This window comes from Megalops cyprinoides, chromosome 15 (genome assembly GCF_013368585.1).
Source record: "Megalops cyprinoides isolate fMegCyp1 chromosome 15, fMegCyp1.pri, whole genome shotgun sequence".
Classification (NCBI taxonomy): Eukaryota; Metazoa; Chordata; class Actinopteri; order Elopiformes; family Megalopidae; genus Megalops; species Megalops cyprinoides.
Genome location: NC_050597.1, coordinates 19,995,293 through 20,014,428, shown reverse-complemented (window position 1 = coordinate 20,014,428; position 19,136 = coordinate 19,995,293). Strand labels below are relative to the sequence as shown.

Below are 19,136 nucleotides of genomic sequence, written 5' to 3'. Positions count from 1 at the left end.
TCACATACAGCTCCTCCAGGTAATGGCTAGATAAGTTCCCGCTTTCAGTGCATGTCTGAAAGGGGCTTAAGTTTTTAAAAGCACTGCTACAAAGAATCAAGCAACCTGTTTGTAAGAATCAGGTTGAGGTTTGGGTTCATTTCCAACATTTGATGCAGAAATTAAGGGATGGAATGTAACAATTGAAAAGCTGTTGTAGCTGGAATACAGTGCATCACTAACCTTCAGCTAATTACCAAAGCACCTACCACATACAATATTTTGAGAAAAAAATGTTCAGTTTAGCTAAGTGCCCATATGTCAAATGGCTGCAATAAAAAGGATGCTCTCTACACATGAAACATGCCATTGTCTTCACTCTTACAGAGATCTAAGGCCATTGAAAGAAATGTATCTTAGAGATCTAAGATTCTATCAGAAACTAAGGAGGTTTCACATAATGAACACTGACAGGCAAGGCGTCATGGCGCTAATTAATTTTAATTCAATTAATGATATTGACTGGCCAGCACTGCAGCTCAAACAGATCGAATATAGTTTAATTTTGTTTAACAAAGGAATATATAACAACCCTGAACACTTCAAATATGTTCTGTTCCTTGTTTGATGATCTCAGTGTGAGATAATTCTCAATTACTTAAGAAAAAAACTTTGTTTAAAACACTTTATCATATCAAATATTTTCATCCCTTCATTTTAGAATCTGGAAAGGTGTGGGTCTTATAACGGAGGGCAGTGTCCTTCATTCAGCTATACAAGATTGAACTACGGGTTCAATCGATCTGTCCTGTAACTCATGGCAGAGACCTTGATAGCATTTAATGGACGCCAGTGTGGGTTAATGATTATGGGGCTGGGCTTTAAAGTTTTATTTCCAGAATGGGACATTGCTGCTGCAGCCTTGAGCTTGTAGCCTTGAACGTACTTACCTAATGCAACTGATAATAATACTGGTGATAAATACTGTGCTAATAAATTGATAATTGACAACAAATACTGTGCATGTCTGGAAAAAATGCAACATATATAACTTCTAACAAGTCATTGTCCAATAAATAATGTAATGGCACAGTTACCATGTACAGGTAAACACAAACAGCATTGGTAACATTTATGACTAAACCACAATAGCTTTTTTTAACAACATATTTTCTCACAATAAATATTTTAATACTGACAGGCAAACCACAACTATGTAGTCCCTGTGCATGGCCTACTTACTGCTTCCTGTACAAACTACATCAAAGTAGGTAGCATATATAAACCACAATAGCAAGGTTAACATTTATGGGTAAACTAGATTGACATGATTAATGGATACAGAGAAAACACAGAAACATGGTTTGCAAGTAACATTTGCTTAAAGCTTAATCATGAAGCAGATGAAGACCTGGTTAAGGGACTGCAAAATAACCACACTTGTGTGGCTTGGAAATGTGTACCTTATGTGCCTAAAACGGGGATAAAGGTGAGGGCCAGATTAGCAACCCAGAGACCTTACCTGATGGTGTACTGTGGACAGCATGTCTTGTTCATAATGGGCTTATAAACGTACTTCCCGCTTCTGTGAAATACAGAGAGCATTTCATTACAGTATGGTGGTATCAGCGCATGTGTTCCATTAACGCATTCTCTACAGCTGTGTGTGCAATGGCAAGGTTTCAGGCATCCACACGTGAACAGCTGGATATCTTGTCTGACCTCACAAAAGTGCACAGCACTCACCTTTTCTGTGTTCAGTCTATACACATACACATTGTTGTGCTGTGTGTCTGTCGTGTGAAGGGAGTTAATATCAGCGTGTTCACTGAGGACACATTACCAACACGATTGCATTTTTGACATTTAGCAGAAGCTCTTATCCAGAGCGACGTCCAAGATGTGAGTGCATTTATTTTTAGATATCATAATCATCCAAATGATCATCCTCAGACTGCAAAAGGGGCCGCACCTTCTCCAGCCTCGGTCAATTAGATCCTGGTAGTCCTGCACAGTCATGGTGTGAGACCACATCCCTAAGACACAGACAGGGAAGAAGGGATGTTACAAACAAGAGTAGAGAAGGCATAACGCAACATAACATTCAACATTCAACCTGAAAAAGAGAGAGTGAGGAAGAGAGTGGGAGAAAGAAAGAGCAGGAGAGGCAGACAGAGACCAAGACAGACAGACAAACAAGACAGAAAGGGACAGAAAGGCAAAGGGAGCAACGGTGAGAGAGACTGAAAGAGAAGCAAAGACATCAAACAGGAGGCTATTTCTTTTTACTGAATGGTCAGACGAGAAACAGCAGCAAAAACACGTCATCAAACACAGCCCTGTATCTCTTTACAGAATTGTAAGGTCCGAAAATAGCTAATCTGTCCCCGTGCGGCGCGTGTCGGGTCTCTGTCCTGTGTCTCATGTTCCACAGGGCAGCGGGGCATTAGCTAGGACGCACTGACCCCCGGGACAGCAACACAGGAAGTGGACACACAGACAGGACCGCACAGCGCAACACTTAAAACCTCACGTACACGGCACATAACCAGACACACATGTCACATGAACCTCTGGTCCCTGGAGGACCAGACTGTGGGAGTTTGATTAAAAAAAAAAAACTTTAATGAAAGTCCACATGGTTGCTAGGAGACTTACACCGTGGCAGACTTCCAGAACACTGTGCTTGAGCACAGCCTGGATGACATTTTCCAGCAACTCCACACATAAACAAACCCATCATACAAAAACAAACCAGAACAATCCTCTCTAATCACGCTTTCCTCATCAATTTAGACTCAGGAATCCTAGAGGCTGTTTTCCTAGGATCTGGGCAATTCAGGGCCTCCAGACCCTCAAGGGAAATGTGTTCTCTTCTCTTCTGTTATTGTGGCTTATCCATAAATGTTACCCATGCTATTTGTGTTTACAGGTACATGGTAGCTGTGCCATTATGCTATTTATCTCTCTGGCTGATCTGAGCTGTGATGTATCCAGGGGAAACAGGAGGCTGGTGCCATGATATGACACCGCTGATAAGCACACCTTCCAGGCACTGGGCAGTTTCATACACCTTTGTTTCCTCATTAAGCTGCGTAACTGAATTACAGCAGGAAAATCAGATTTGCACTGAAATTGCCTCCTTGGGGGAAAAAGGAAGGCTTGTCTCTGAAGTGCAGATTCACCTGCAAATCCACATTATCACCATGGACACGAAGCAGAGAAGTCCTGTCACCGTAGCAGGAGCAGAACCTGTTCCACAAACACACCTGTCTGACACACACCTGCTCTCTGAAGCCGGGGGTGGGGAAGCCCCGCGCCACAGCGCAAGAGGACAATGAGAGCAGCTGATAACTGCCGCATTCAGCGCAGCACGCTGTCGCTCCACCTTTGCCTTCTACACAACTCAACCTGCCCTGGACACAGGACTCTGCTACTTCCTACCAGGCTGCATGGCTTAAATCCCACTACCCATGATGGACAGCAATGCTACCCTGACGTGTGACCTCTCCTCATGTCAAGGCATCGACTCACTTTACATGCCTAGCTAAGCAAAAGCCCCACTCCACAGAGATCTCATATGGCCACTAAAGGCCACTATAGGGGCATGCTCCAGGGCTATGAACCCAAGACCCTACGGTTGGCCAGGTCTGCAATGCCCTGAACACTCTTCCTCTCCATAGCTTGGGACAATATGATCCTCATCTGACCCGCGCATGGTCGGCGGCACGCTTTCTTAGTAATAATCCTGTGTTACATACTGTTATGTACCAGGATTACACCACCGCCATGCTAAGGCCTGGAGCATGAGACCGGAAACAGGCTCCCTATTTATAAACCTTCCCCATAGTACAACACACCGTGTTCCCAAAGTGCCCTCGCACTACAATCCTTTCCCATCTTCTTAGATGGCTATTTTTAGTAAACTCCCGTCTGCAGTGCAAATATCTTGTGTAAAGGCGTCGGTCTGTGGGTTTTATTCCACCTCAGTCCTCCATCACTTCACAGGAGCTGCCGACTGGCTGGGAGCCCGAATCGGCAGTTAAGTTTTAATCAGCTGCTGCTGGAAAGCGTTTCTCTCCAGGAAGAGCACCTGTCCGTGATCTCCTGCGGTCATGAGCACAGGACACATACACTTTGAGCCTGTACTCCTGCAGAGACCTCCACTCCCTTATTCTGTGGGACACAATCCCTTTGACCCCTGAAGTGCACTGCCCAATGCTCCCCGTCACCCACTGAAATGGAGAACACCTTTCTCCTGTGCTCAGTTTGGTGGCCAGCCTGACAAAAGCAGCTTTGTGCCAAGATGTGAGAGTTCACTTGTACTCAGCTAATATTTCTCTACAGAAGCAGCAGGTTCTCTAAAGCACTCAGGGATGCTGACAGGAGTGACACCTGAAGCTACAAAACAATCCAGTGTTTTTAGGCCATAGTCAGACAACCTGCACCTTTGGTGAGAAAAACCTCTTTGCGGAAGGAGGCCAGAGTTCAGGGTGAGGGTGACAGCAAGCTGGCACCTGATCAGAAAGCAGCTAAGGCAAAGGCTGGAGGGTGGAAATGTCACAGAGTTCTGATCTGGGATCAGTTTCAGCAGAGGGTTCTCAGAGACACATGCACCACAACACATGAGCACCTGCTATTTCCACTAAGCTGCCCATCATAACTTGTGTGTGTGTGTGTGGTGGAGGGGCATCAGTAGTATCAGGCAGAGGTGGACAACCCCGGCTTCAGAAAGTAAAAGTCCTGCCACATATTTGTTCCACCCATGCACTACACCAGCTGAATTTAATTAACACAACTCTTCAGCCAGGTAGAGGAGCTAATTAGTGAAATCACATTGTTTAGGGAATGGCTAGAACAAATACATGGTAGGATTTTTACTTTCTGAAGCCGGGGTGTCCACCTCTGGTATCAGGACAGGCTCTCAGGTTCCACTGCCCAGCTCAGTGCATGAGATGAGGCTGACCCAGCACAGCACAATGTGACATGGGACCTAGACGGGCACCACATGGTCCAGACCCAGCACAGAGCAGCATGCAATGCACTGCTATCCCGAGGGGGATGCCACTGAAATCACAGCGGGTGGTTCACAGATCACATCACACAACCCGCCTCAGAGATCTTTTGTAGCTAATTAACTACCAAAAGTAACATGAGCTCTCACGTGGATCTGACCTGCCCCCTCCCTCAAGAAACCCATCCAAACAAACAAAGGACCGTCTGCCCGTCTGTCCGATAGTCACTTAACACCTCCACACAAACAACCCCACTCACCCCGACCCCCTCACCTACCAGCTCGACACCTGAGAGCATCCAAGAGGAGCCCTGCTCACCCCGTAGACTGATAGTTCATCACCCCTTGCTAAGAAGTGTGAAGTTGAGTGAGAGGGTCAGCTGCTAAAGGCCATGTTCAGACTCCCTCATTGCAACAGTACCATGAATGTGTTACTGGAGGGCAGTTGTGGTCCCAGCCAGGAGATCACATGCTACAGGGATAAACACTTTCACTGTGGCAAATAATAACATGGAAGAGGGTCTGCAGTCCTTCTAGCACCCATGATCTAGGAATCTCTAAATACAGGAGAAGAGGGGACAAGGTGCTTTTTTCCCCTCCCCCTCTCCCAAACAGTAAACAGGTTAAAGCTAGGTAGCCGTTATGGCAAGGTAGAGCCAATTATTACATGTGTTTTTATTAGCTAAATGTATACTTTTAAGAGTCTTTTATTGTCATATGCACAGTGAAAAACGTGTTGTTACACCATACAATGAAATTCTTACTTTGCTGGTCCTCTTTTAGCACACTACCATAAAGATTTTTTTTTAATCTGTTCAGTGGAGTTGAGGTCAGGGCTCTGTGCAGGCCACTGGAGTTCTTCCACACCAAACTCATCAAACCATGTCTTCATGGACATTGTTTTGTGCACAGGGACACAGTCATGCTGGAACAGGAAAGTGCCTTCCCCAAACTGTTGCCACAAAGTTGGAAGCATACAGTTGTCTAAAATGTCTTTGTACGCTGTAGCATTAATGTTATCCTTTACTGGAACTAAAGGGCCTAGCCCAAACCCTGAAAAACAGCCCCAGACCATTATCCCTCCTCCACCAAACTTTATAGTAGGCACTGAGCATTCCGGTAGGTAGCGCTCTCCTGGCATTCGCCAAACCCAGATTCGTCCATCAGACTGCCAGATAGTGAAGCGTGATTCATCTCTCCAAAGAACATATTTCCACTGCTCCAGAGTCCAGTGGCGGCGTGCTTTGCACCACTCCAGCCATCGCTTGGCATTGCGCATAGTGATGTTGGGCTTGTGTGCAGCTGCTCGGCCATGAAAACCCATTTCATGAAGCTCCCGACACACAGTTCTTATGCTGATGTTGCAGCCAGAGACAGTTTGGTACTCTGTAGTGAGTGATTCAGCAGAGGATAAGCGGGTTGTACGTGCTACGCGCTTCAGCACTCGGCGGCCCAGCATGGTCTACCGCTTCATGGCTGAGCTGTTGTTGCTCCTAGATGCTTCCACTTGACAATAATAGCACTGACAGTTGACCAGAGATTTTGCGAACTGATTTGTGGCAAAGATGGCATCCTCTGATAGTGCCACATTTAAAGTCACTGAGCTCTCCAATATGACCCATTCTACTTCCAAGGTTTGTCTATGGAGATTGCATGGCTATGTACTTGATTTTATGCATCTGTTAACAATCGGTGTGGCTAAAACACCCGAACTCAATAATTAGAAGGGGTGTCCACATACTTTTGGCCATATAGTGTAGATTAGGCTGCTGCCTGAAATTTCATGCAAGATTGTCATTATTTAACATTATTGTACGCATCTCTGTCAATTTTCTTAATATTTTACAGGCACTGAACACTAATGTATTGGCATGTTAGAAAGACGTCCAGTTATTTATTTTAGTTCACTTTTTCATATGGGTCTGTGTAGGTGCAAAATCTTTTAACCCTGTTACAGTAGTTAATAGGCTACAGCGGTTCCACAACAGGTAACTACGTTGGCTAACTGTGTATAGAATACAGAAAGTGTTACATTAGTAGTTGGCTTGTTATCCTGTAACATCCAGAAAAGAGGTAGAAATGTCAAGAAAGTCAAACAAGATAACTGACGTTAGTTAGGTAACGCTATTTTGACAACCAAATAATTAACTAGCTAACACTGTCTAGCTGCCTGGGTAAACGTCAGTTACCCAACTAGCTGCTTAACCAGTGGTAAAATGAAACTAAGGAAATGACAGTGTTGACATACTAACTGCTTGGTTGGTTAGCTTGGTTACTTTCGGATTCATTTGAAATCCTGACATCCTGGCTAACGTTATCTAACTGGGCACCTTTCCCGGTTCGTAACCATTCAAAACTGACACGAATGACGGAAAGGAACCCAGATGGATCTAATTACAAAACTGACAAACAACACATCTTACCATGCGAAAAATTCCCGGTCTCATTTTTACAATATCCACAACGATATCCGTCCTCCCCACCAAAATACTCCACTATGGTGTACGAGCTACCAGCTGCCATCTTTCCCGAGCCTAGTTAGGATGCTAGTTGATCCACCCGGCGAAGTTTTCAGTGAACACCGCCCCTTTCCACATACCATAGAAATTCATATATTGCCATGGGTTTGTGTATGACTAAAGTATCTACTGCGCCTCCCAACACTCTTCTCCGTACATACACTTCTACGATGCAGCGAAAACAAGATGTCTAACAAGAAATTTAATGCTATAATGGAAAAAGCGTTTAAAATCCCCATTTCCCGGCACCGACACAACCATAGTAAAATATACAAGGGTGTGTGAATGTCCGAAGTTGTTTAGAAATAAAAAAAAAACAGTAGAAGTAGGTAACAACTGTAGGTGAAGCGAGATGCAATTTATTCCTTCACTCCTAGATGGAGGTAATGAGACGAAGTGTCTCGTTCTGGTATTAAATTTGCATCATTTGCATCAATTGTATATGACCTCGTGTGCTTCTTTCTGGTTTACTGTAGTGGTTGACAGCGTGTGTACCTTACATAATTTCGTAAAACAAGCGTGAAATCACCTCTGCCATCCATCACATATTCTTAATTACATATAGCAAGACAGTCGTACTGCAAACCAGCGAACCTGCCCCATTGACGCAATTTGTTGCATTTGTCATCCTTTCGGTTCTCAGGCTGCATTGTACAGTCTGCATTTGATGTAGCTCTCCACTTACCGTAAGAAACTTTACCCTGGGAGCAGCCGCAGTAGCCGCATCTATATCCGGACTTCACACCTTTGATCTCCACGATCGAGTGCATTTTTTCAGAGCAAATACAAATAATATCGCGCGTGTTTTGCCAACACCTGTAAACTCGAACCGTGTTTAGTAATATACATCAGTTTTATCTTCCGGACTTGCCATATTCTTGTGCAACACTTCTCCGATTCTTTGCCAATACCTTCTCATTCACGATACTTGCAGTAAAACATTTTATGGAGTCACGGAAAGCTTTTTTGTTGTTGTCGACAATGCTTAGTGTTGTCTTGGAAAGTCAACTCATATAACTGTGAGGGTGAAACAACCCCCCTCATATGATTGTATGTTGATGATCACATTAGTTAGCCGGCTAGCAACCTTCAGCGCCTACCTTGGGTAGTTAGCTAGACACAGTACTGAAGTTTGTCTTCACGGACGGTTTTATTGTTTTATTGGGTCATGCCGATGAAGTGTCTGGACTGATGGACTATATGCTTTGGCAGTCTACGAGAGCCGTTTTGTGCATAAACTTTATTGTTAATAATTACTACTTGGTTAAATTGGAAGGAGTAACGCTTGTGAGTGAAGTTCCGGCGGATGTTCTGGCTGTAGAGTTCCGGTGCTCCATTTTGGACGTATAGCACGCTACGACTGAGGGCGTCATGCAAATATCTGCCAGGATCATGTATCTCAGTTGCAATTCCTCTGCCTTGATCACTGTTGGTCTGGTCCAAGGGCCTGTGCGTCTGCATCCTGTGCTAGAATAACCGAGATAAGAGATAAAATAATCCTTTTATTTGTCCCACAACGGGGGAATTTGCAGTGTTACAGCAGCATAGGGGATAGCGCAACAGAACAAGATATAATAAAAATGAGTAATCAAACAACAAGATATAATAAGTATAAATAAGTAAAACAGACAGTACACAGTTTAGTAGACATTAGACAGTAGTATTGTACATGAGTGAATTATCAATTTTGATGTGTCTACTGGGAGCACAAAGTCTGACAGCAGCAGGAAGAAAGGACCTACGGTATCTCTCCTTCACACACCGCGGGTGAAGCAGCCTATCACTGAAAGAGCTGCCCAGTGCTGTCAGAATATCCTGCATGGGGTGGGACTTGTTGTCCATCAAGGAAGATAGCTTAGCCATCATTCTCCTTTCTCCCACCACCTCCACTGGGTCAAGGGGTCAAGGGGGCAAGGGAGCGGAGATGGACAAGGACCAGCCTCTCCAGGGTCTTCATCAGGTGCAATGTCAATGCCACCGGCCTGTAGCAAAAGGAAGAAGAGCCTCATGTTGCTGACCCATCACTGTTCAGAGTTTAATTGTGTGCTTTTAATAAGAAAAATATTCATTCATTCACAACCAAAATTAGTGAATTTCCTGTCTTTTAATAGAAAAGAGTACGTTGAGCCAACACAATTTCAATATGTTTACATCAGAGTATTTAACTAATTAAAAGAGTTTATAAAGGAATGTCACATCATGTGCTTTGATTCCCATCCTTGTGCAAGGTGCGTGAAAGCAGGAAGTGGAGTCCAACTGCAAAGCTGTGCAGCATATTACAGTGTGCTGCATTACCACATGTTATCATATCCATCTAAGGCCCTGCATCTGTGAATGAGGTCTATGAATTTTTAAGATGAATTGTGTTATCTGTTGCAGAGCTTTGGTGCCATGCAAAAACACAGACTATATGCCCGCTGTGATAGTGTCTCTGTAATCTTGCCTTTGAGTGCAATTCAATTTAGATGGACTGGTTATGTTACTACCTGCAACAAGGTGCTGCAACATCCTCATCCATATTGTACACAATCAATCACAATTCAACGCAGCAATTGAATAATGATTTCAATTTGCTGTTAAATCACCATCCACTGAATAATTGTCTGCCCATTAAAGGAGTGGCAGGTACATTTATTGACCTAATTTTATTCAGGCGTATTTCACCCAGTACAGCCCCTGCCTGTGTCTTAAATTATAATTTAATCGCAGCCCATTACCTTGTTTGATAATTAGCTTTATCAGTTACAGAGACAACTAGTGGGTCACAAATGAATGCACACCATTTTAACATAAAACTCCTCCTATTAATTTGTTTACAACTGAAGTCTGTGGGCCAGATACACATTTTAAGGAAAGAATACAAAAGCTTTGTTTTTCTATCTGTTGGCAAATGACACTTGATAAGCAGGTAAATGTCAATGCAATGCAGATATCCACATCTCAGTCATAAACAATATATAACTATGTTAAGTGTGCATGTATATTCTGGGTTGCAGGTTGCAGTGGAGATTATTACTCATTCTATATTAGGACACCCTAAAACCTGTTATTTCATTTGACACGTGCTTAGGGCAAGTTCAAAAGTTTGGGACACAGCCAAAGTTAAAATCGTTGATCAGGAAGAATACACATGACTATTCCTAGACGCTTCAGTCGCCATCGCTATTTACTTGGCTTCTGAATTTCACATGGCAGGGATTTAAACGTGGCATACTACGCTTGATTCAACTATTACTGCTTTTAATAGACCGAGACCAAATGTAGCTATACATATCCGATTGAAATCCCTACTGCATTCTGAGCCAGATTTTTTTCACCGACATGAATTCGTTTTTCATTAAACTGCAACCACCAACACCACCAAGCATCACCGCTTGTGGCCATGCAGCTGCAAGCGAAAGTGAAGATACTTCAATGTGAACCATCATGTAGACACCAAAATCGAAAGTGAAGGTTCAAGTATCAGTACCGGAACTACAGTATTTTAGTATAATAAAAGTAAAACGGAAACGTATTATCTGTAACAGGAAACAGAGATGAGTAGTGTATCTCTGTAAAAATGAACTATTTTTCTTTTTCCCCCATAACCTTCGAGCTACTTCCGTCCCACAGTACTGACGCTATCATTGGAAAAATATTCGCGCCACTGCTGGAGGATACTGAAGAAAACAGACCAAAGAAGATTTTAAAAGAGTACGTTTTGTGCTGATATCCAGAAAACGTAGCCAGCTAGTTAGCAGAGTTTAGAGGGGTTAACGAAATGGATCTCCAGCTCCTTAGAAGTGAGCTTTCTGTCACTGTATAGGTGGTTATCTTGCTGTCGTTAGCTAGCTGATGTTAACCGTCTGTTTTGATGCCACTTCCCAGTTTAGTCATTTTCCAGCTATTATAGAACCTGCTTATATGCTTCCTAGTAATGTCAGTTGTTCGTGTATCGTGTTCGTGTATCCAGAGTAAGAAACAAAAATCCCTCGCTACTGAGGGATGGCGTCACCTCTGAGATCCGATATTATATTCCCATTGGCTTCAGTTCTCATCTGGGACAAACTTCATAAGGCAGTATTTTCAAACACACTGGAAGATTAAATGTGAATTATTGTTATTTTTCTATTTGAATTTTTGTGTGAACTCTCCCAGGATGGACTTTCTTCACAAACCCATGCCTGCCATCCAATAGCAAGACAGAGAGGTGCGGCTGAGTCAGAGGAGAGAAGAGGAGAGTGTCAGAGAAGAAAGACTGGAAAGCAAGACCAAAGGAGATGGCGGAGTCTCACCGGAGAGCGAGCCGTGGGGGTCAGGAGAGTTCGGCCGCTCCGCAGAACGGGACGCGCGGGCGCGGCAGGTCGGAGAGGGGCGGAGACACGGCTGACGAGGACGATGTGGGGACACAGCAAGGCGCATCATCGGGGGTCCCAGAGGAGGACGACGACCCGGCCCGGAGGAGACTCATTAGACACCAGTACCGTGAACTCATAAACGTCGTGCAGCGTGAGTACGGGTTCGCATCTGCGAAAATGCACCATGAAAGCTGAAAGTTTCCAGCATATGACAGACTGCTACTGGTAAAACATTGGCTTTAATTCCAGATTAGCTCTAATTATCAAAAATGGAAACCCATCTGTTGTGTTGAACCATTTTACCAGATGTAGTTGCCTCGCACTGAAACCAATATTAAGACTGTCAACAGTAGTTAGCAGTGATCATACTTGACATAACACAGAGAAGGAGGAGAAATGTGATGTCACTACGCATTCTTATAGTTACTCCCATCACACCCAGTTCATCGCTGAAAAGCTTAGTAGTGGAAAGCAGAAGCAGCAGGTCCCTTCATTAAACTGAATGGCGATTGGGTACTAAACATACAACCCGCTAATGAGAGGATGTTTGCTGACCACAGGGTGACTAAACCAGTGTGCTGTAGCACTGTAATGCACACCTGTTTGTACTGTCCGCTTTGTGCTGTTTATAGAGAACCGAGAGGACATGCTGAGCCCCTCAAACAACAAACTGACTGAGGTCTTAGAAGAGGCCAACAAGTTGTTTGCTAACGGTAAGCTTTGCCCTCTCCCCCATTCCTTAGGCCCATTTACTGTCGTCTTCTGTCTTGCTTCATGTGTTTTTTTCCTGTGTTCTGTGCTTTGCTTTGTTCAGTCTTATGTGGCACCATACTGACTGCATTTTGTCTCTCTGTCTGTGTTATCCCATTCTGTATGTGTTCCATCCAATGTTTGTGTTTTCTCGTTTTGATTGTGCCACCAATCTGCTGGTGTTCCCTCATTGTTAGGGTTTCATCATTACATCTGTGTTCTCTTATAATCTATGAACAGCCTGGGATTAAAAATAAACTGGAATTCCAAGAAGCGCTGAATTAAGGGTGAAGATTTTCAGCCTTTTTAATGAGGGTGGGCATGGTTCGGTAATCAGTGGGCATGGTTAGAACATTTTGCCAAAGGTCCTGGATTATCAGCAGTATCTTTGTGTTCCCTTATTAAGTATGCGTCAGCGTATCATGTTGTGTCTAATTGTTCTGTCTGTGCTCCGGTATACCAGGGCTCATATCACTGCCCTCGTGTCATGTTCGTGTCGTGTTCGTGTTGTGTTCGTTGCCTTGCCGTTCTGTGGTGCTGCTTTACTGACACTGTGTGGCAGGCTCTGACCCCGCCTCCGCTGTGTTCACCTCGCTGTGCAGTCCGGCAGGCCCGGGAGGCAGCGCTGGATGCCCAGTTCCTGGTGCTGGCCACAGACCTGGGAAAGGAGAAGGCCAGCCAGCTGCACGCAGACGGCTCGGCGTTCGACCCCACAGGCTACGCCGAGCACCTGGTGAGGACCGGAACGTTGTTCACACACCGCCTGTCTACCTGAAGGCCTCCGGTACCTCTGAGTCAATTCAAACCATGGAAAGGAAGGCTGGATATGAGCCCATCTTAAATAAAACGAGGTTGAATTTTCAACAAATTATGAGTTTTCTAGTGTTTTCTGTATGCAGAGTGCCCTCCATTTTTGTTCATAGCTCTGATTAAATAGGAGCGCACAAAAATTACCTAATGTTTCATTTTTTTCAGCTTTTTATTTTACACATTAATCTTAGGAGCAATGGAGAGAGCAAATTCATAAGTGATCTTTCTTTACAATCCAACCAGAAACAAATGTACACCAACATTCTGCTTTTTGGATGTTCATTAGAAGGATAAATTATAGTGAAGTAATTCACTAGTAGCATGCATTGCCATGGTTAAGGCCAGGGAAATCTCCAGAGACTGCAGATAATAAAATGCAGATAAATAAAAATTGACCTCTACAAGTTGGGCGATGGTTATAAATGATCTCACAAAGACAGGGAATTGCCACTTCCCCGTGTACTTTCCCTTATTAATAAGTTTAAGGCTACTGGTACAGTGGCAGCCTTACCAGGAGCAGGACACATGTATCTGTCCACCGGGGCCTGGGAGACAAGTGGTTCAGGAGGCAACTGTAAATCCAAAGGCAACAGCTGGAGATCTCCAGGGCAAACTGCCATCTTCAGGATGCAATGTCAAAAGGCACCATTTGAGCTCATCTGTGGTATTTGTGGCAGGGTTGTGAGCAAGAGGCCTCAAAGAGGCACCATGAATTTGTCTGAATGGCAATTGGAAGACTTGTCTTTTGGTCAGATGAAAAATGAGGTTGAACTCATGAATGTCCAAAGAGCTAATCATTGTTATGCTTTGCTTAAAAAGGTGAAGCTCATGTTGGAAAAAAGAAAACCTGTGCCCACTGAAATGTGGGGGGGGGTCATTATGTTTTGGGGTTATTTTGGGTCCAGCAGGATGAGATGGATCAGGGCTGAATATGTGAGTAGCTAATTGTAAGAATCACTTTTTGATACTTTTAAAGTGAAAGAGATGTAATTTTTGTGACATCTTCCTCAAAAAAGTGTCAGTGCAGAATTTCTCTCACTGCTCGTTGTAACCTGTTATCCCTGTTTGCCCCCCCCCCCTTTCCTAAAATTCCTAGCTGTCTCTGATGGGACTGAACCGGCTGGAGGAGGAGGACAGCGATGAGGAGGGGGAGTCCGGGGGCTATCTGCCCCAGGACGCCTGGCAGAGACTAGGCAAAAAGGTGGAGCACTGTTTCAGAACAGCTCCCTCATTCCACTTCATGTGAGTACCACCGTCCCACAGAGGGCATGGAGGGATGTTTGCCAAGAATATTGATATTATAATTATGCCTAGGAAGAAATGGTCACGTAGACATGTTAGCCATTACATTTCATTCCAGAGGCCTCTGTTGGACATACCGAGCACCATGTCATGTGCTTGGTATGTCCAGTACTTATCTGGGTGTGAGGATCGAATGTTGATTGTCTTTAGAGCTCTCCTGGGAGCTGAATTTCGTACACAGATGAGATATGCAAGTAATTTTTCCGTCAGGCTGGGCTCTTTTGTACCAGAGCCTCCACCGCCACGGCAACGTGTGGAGAGACAGAGGAAGGCCCCTAACAAGGAAGTAAAGAGGATCATGCCCACTCAGGTGTGTCCAGTCTGACAGCATGTAGTCTGCTTGCAAAGAGGCATGCCTTAAAATGTTCTCACTCAGCTCTGTTCTGTCTAACCAGACCCTGCTGGTGTATCTGTAAGCTTGAAGGTTTATATCCATTACTGAGCAAAGTGTTTCAGCAGGCTGTAGCCATACACACTTTTGCATATACCCATGGGAGTTTACGCTGAAATGTAGCTAACGAACGCTAGTGAACGCGCTTTTTCACCAGTCCAACATGTCAAACACATTTCAAACGGTGAGCCCTCACAGAAACGTCTCCATGGTGTGACAAAATGCAGTTATACGGCACCATCTGCTTTTATTGCATTATCTTGAGACAAATGTAAGCTGTAATATCACTGTACAAGTGATGCAGTTGCTATTGTCTATGTAGTCTTTTGTGTCAGCATGTATTGTTTTTGCAGCAACAGACAGCTTTAAACCTCAGCTGTTTATTTCCAGCTACTGCTTTGTTTCTTCTGGGCGTGCATTCTAAGAACAGGCAAGGGAGGAGTGAGCTCGCACATCTTGTAACATTTATACAGCAGGATGTTCACTAGCCTTGCGGGTGCTAGGTACCTGTAGCGCTCTACTGCAGTGCCCGCTTGACGTTCCAGCCCATAACCCTCAGCTCCTGTGGTTCTGTTCACTTTCCCCCCACATGCAGAAAAATATGTTACAAAGATGTAATTGATTAATTATTTTCATTCTTCTTCTGCCTCAGTTAAAGAAAATGGACGAGTCGCACCAGGAAGCAACGGAGAAGGAGGTGGAGAGGATTCTGGGGTACCTGCGAAGTTACCATGCTGAAGACCGTGCGTGCAGACATCCTTTACATGATGGCTTATTGTTTGTTATTGGTCTTGTCACAGCTGATCATTTTTTTCTTTTCTCCATAAGTATATGTATGGCATTATATCTTGATCTTTCAATGCTTGTGTTCCATGTTCGCTAATCTGCTGTTTTTTTTTTTTGTTTTTTTTTTTAATTCCTCAGCTAATTCACCAATTTCCTATTACGAGTTTGTCATTGACCCCAACTCCTTCTCCCGAACGGTGGAGAATATCTTCCATGTGTCATTCCTCATCAGGGTGAGTGCGTGGAGAGTGACAACAGACAGACAGTAGCAGACAGATAAGCTGATAGACCAGTAAATTACCAAAGTAAATATTTTGATATATCTTATATGTGTATGTGTGTTTGTGCAATGTAATATAAAGGGTTATAGCTTCTGTTGCTTTCTGTGTTGTAAAGCAAGCTGTTAACCCATGATCCATCTCAATAATGTTGAGTACCAAGCAGAGAGTTAAGGCCTTTATGATCTTCACTGAGGATTGAACCCACAACTTTTCTGTGTCTCTGTAGCTAGAAAAACGATGTGGTTTCTAATGGGGTATTCCCTATTACTGAGATGTCACTCTTAAGGAAGAAGAACACAACTACTGCTTTTTGTTTTTGTAATAATGTCTTCAGTTTCAACACAAAAGAAAAAAATCTGTCACTGCAGGCATAAAATAGTTGGTACTAACTCTGACAGCTAACTGTGTGCTCAGAGAAACATGTTGTACATACAGCAGGTGGAGCAAGCTGTTTGACTGTCTTTATTTGTGTCTGTCAGGATGGCCTTGCCAGGATGTACCTGGATGGAGACAAGTTACCCTGCTTAGGTAAATACTACATGTTCCATGGTGCACCGGGATAGGGCCTACTGTTTAGGCTGTGATGAATATCATTGTGTGGTGTGATATGTGTTACTGTGTAAGTTGTCATGTTAAGGTTATGTTTTGCTGAAGTGTGTAATACAATGTCATTGTGTCTATTACAGCTCCAGTGGATGAAGATGAAGTGGAGGGGGGCGGAGCTGCCACTCGCCATCAGTGTGTCATCTCCATCAGCCCAGCCAGCTGGAAGGTAATGCCGGCCTAAACACCCCTCCCTGACTCACTTGTATTCTTAATTACAGACTCATCTTTAAACCCGCCGTTACTCTGACCAGTATATTCTCCTTTACGCACTCTTGTACGCCTAACTTTTGCACTCACCTTTGCAATCACTTGTTCATTCACTTGTGCTCTTAACTTACACATTAATCCCCTTTCTCAGGAACTCATCAGGGCGTTCAATATTAAGCAAGCCATGATCAGTGCCCCCAGCTCAGCTACGCCAGTGGAGTGACACTACAGGGACGGGTGAAGAGGAGACTTTTACTTTATTTATAACTAAACTTTTTAGCGGCTTTTACAAGTGCCTCCAGAAGGGTTGGAGTGAAGACCTGTGCTCAGCTGACTGAGGAGTCCAGACCTGGAACTTTGTCTGTCCAGCCTGGTCTGGTGGTGTGCCAGGAGATTAGACGCAAGTCTGACTTAAACATCTTAGGGAAAACAAACCTAAAGCCTTATTCACTCTTATTCAGTCAACCCCACTCAGACCCAGAGGTAAATTCCAACTTCCTTTTTATATCTCATTTGCCCCATGGGCTTCAGCACTGTTTCATTTCGAAAAGAGAACATTTTAAAAACATGTATTAGAACTCTGTACATAGGTGTTCTCATAAATATCTTTATTGTCTTTTTTTTGTAATGTTTAAATAAAAGGTTGAAATTGTGTGGTGTTCTTCAGTGTGTTATCACCCCTATGTTACATTCCACTACATACATGGTGGAGCTGATGCTTGAAGTCCCAGGTGATGCATTGCACTGTAAATGTGTCTGTGAACAGCATGTAATCAGACCAATCATATTTTGCACATGGCAAAGGCTGTTTTTAACTCCTGATTCCAGCTCCGTTCCCTGTGTTGAGGCTTAAATCAGTGAAGATATAGGCCTCTAAATTTTATTGAATAATAGTTCTAGTAATGTGCTTATGTGGCACTTTTCCCTGTAAAGACACAGTGAGAATATGTTTGCCCTTAGGACCACTAGTGAGCACTACACAATATTCTGATGCCTTACCTTTAACAAGATTAGTTCAAGATCATGCTTGGGCTGAATTGGTTGAATAATGTTGCAGGAAGACCAGACGTGTGTCCCAAGTAGACATCTTTAGGCCTGTACAGTAAGTCTACACCCTTTGTCCAACCCAAATAGCCCTGGTCTTCACAAAAAAAGTTAAAATGCTTTGAGCCTTTCAAAGTATCTTTGATGTGCTAATGGTGACCTTGATTTGATCTTGCACAGTTTACGTGTATTTTTGTAGGTTTTGCACAGTTAGATTTCTGTCATCTGCAACGTTAGCTCCCTTACGGCAGTGGTGTATAGTTATATTGAGTATCACAGCTATGCCTGCAGGGTCGTGTGCTTATGTGCGGCTGTAGCTGCCTTGTGTGTGTGTGTGTGTGAGGGTTTAAGCTGCTGAGCATGGCGGAGGGACCCGGAGTGGGCCGAGTGTCCATGCGCAGGCAGATCGCTAAATCCCCTGATTACGGGGCCTCTCCTTTGATCCTGCTGACATCTGATGCTCCCCGGAGGGGATTGGCACCATTTCTGCGGGACGGCTCAGAGAGCAGCGCGGCTGGCTGCTCACAGTGACCAGGAAAGTTCCAGTGACGCGGGTGCTCCAAGGACCAGGGTGCAGAGTGTCTTGAGGGGTGGGGAGGGGGGCACACTCTTCCCCCACTGGTTCTCCAGCTCCACGCTGCAGGGACGTTAGGACAGGTTTGGAGCAGGTAGGCGCAGAGTGGCGGCGGTTGGCGGACCTACGGCTTGAATGGATTACAGAGGCTGCGTGTTTGTAACTCGACTATTCAAGGTGCCAGGGAGGGCCAGAACACAGCTGTATGTGTATGCGGTTCACTTGTAGGGATGTGGGAGTGATTGTGTATGTTGGTCAGAGGTCACTGGACTAGGGAATGAGCATATATATGTGTTCTATATGTCTGTGGGCCCTCAGGCTTGCATATTTGTATGTAGCAACTGATGTCTTTTTTTTTCTTATCATTGGAGCATGCACTTATCCTTTTCAAGGGAAGATCTTGGGATATGCGATGTACATTTGCAACTTGCCCTTTGTATTGGTCCCACATTTTATGACCAGGCACTTTATTTGAGGAATTGCAAAACACTTAATGGAATCTTATTTGTATTATTATTATGAATGGCACTGTGTGT

General features: G+C 44.1%; 2 protein-coding genes across 3 annotated transcripts in view; one reads left to right on the top strand and one right to left on the bottom strand.

The window, feature by feature from the left end:
• LOC118789957 (arginyl-tRNA--protein transferase 1) overlaps positions 1-8,664 on the bottom strand; it is a 64,311-nt gene extending 55,647 nt beyond the window's left edge. The window contains exons 1-3 of one of the 2 annotated variants that reach the window (XM_036546726.1): positions 8,613-8,664; positions 1,952-2,015; positions 1,502-1,564 (exon numbers count right to left, since the gene is read on the bottom strand). In XM_036546726.1, the coding sequence (XP_036402619.1) occupies positions 1,502-1,564; positions 1,952-2,013 (125 nt within the window). In that variant the 5' untranslated portion in view covers positions 2,014-2,015; positions 8,613-8,664. Of the gene's footprint in view, positions 1-1,501; positions 1,565-1,951; positions 2,016-7,416; positions 7,519-8,612 lie in introns of those variants that run through there. The other variant, XM_036546725.1, reaches the window with a different exon arrangement.
• A 2,466-nt stretch (positions 8,665-11,130) lies between these two features.
• On the top strand, positions 11,131-17,497 carry nsmce4a (NSE4 homolog A, SMC5-SMC6 complex component). The gene is made up of 11 exons (XM_036547125.1): positions 11,131-11,205; positions 11,650-12,000; positions 12,482-12,562; positions 13,202-13,332; positions 14,506-14,651; positions 14,922-15,021; positions 15,755-15,845; positions 16,027-16,121; positions 16,649-16,697; positions 16,856-16,941; positions 17,134-17,497. The coding sequence occupies exons 2-11, from the start codon at positions 11,772-11,774 to the stop codon at positions 17,203-17,205; spliced, it is 1,080 nt and encodes a 359-aa protein (XP_036403018.1). The 5' UTR covers positions 11,131-11,205; positions 11,650-11,771; the 3' UTR covers positions 17,206-17,497.
• The last annotated feature ends 1,639 nt before the right edge of the window (positions 17,498-19,136 follow it).

Coding starts and splice junctions, on each gene's coding strand:
- nsmce4a (XM_036547125.1), top strand. CDS start 11,772: ATGGCGGAGTCTCACCGGAGAGCGAGCCGTGGGGGTCAGGAGAGTTCG. Junction 16,122..16,648: donor ATGTGTCATTCCTCATCAGG/GTGAGTGCGTGG, acceptor TGTGTCTGTCAG/GATGGCCTTGCCAGGATGTA. Junction 16,942..17,133: donor TCAGCCCAGCCAGCTGGAAG/GTAATGCCGGCC, acceptor CCCCTTTCTCAG/GAACTCATCAGGGCGTTCAA.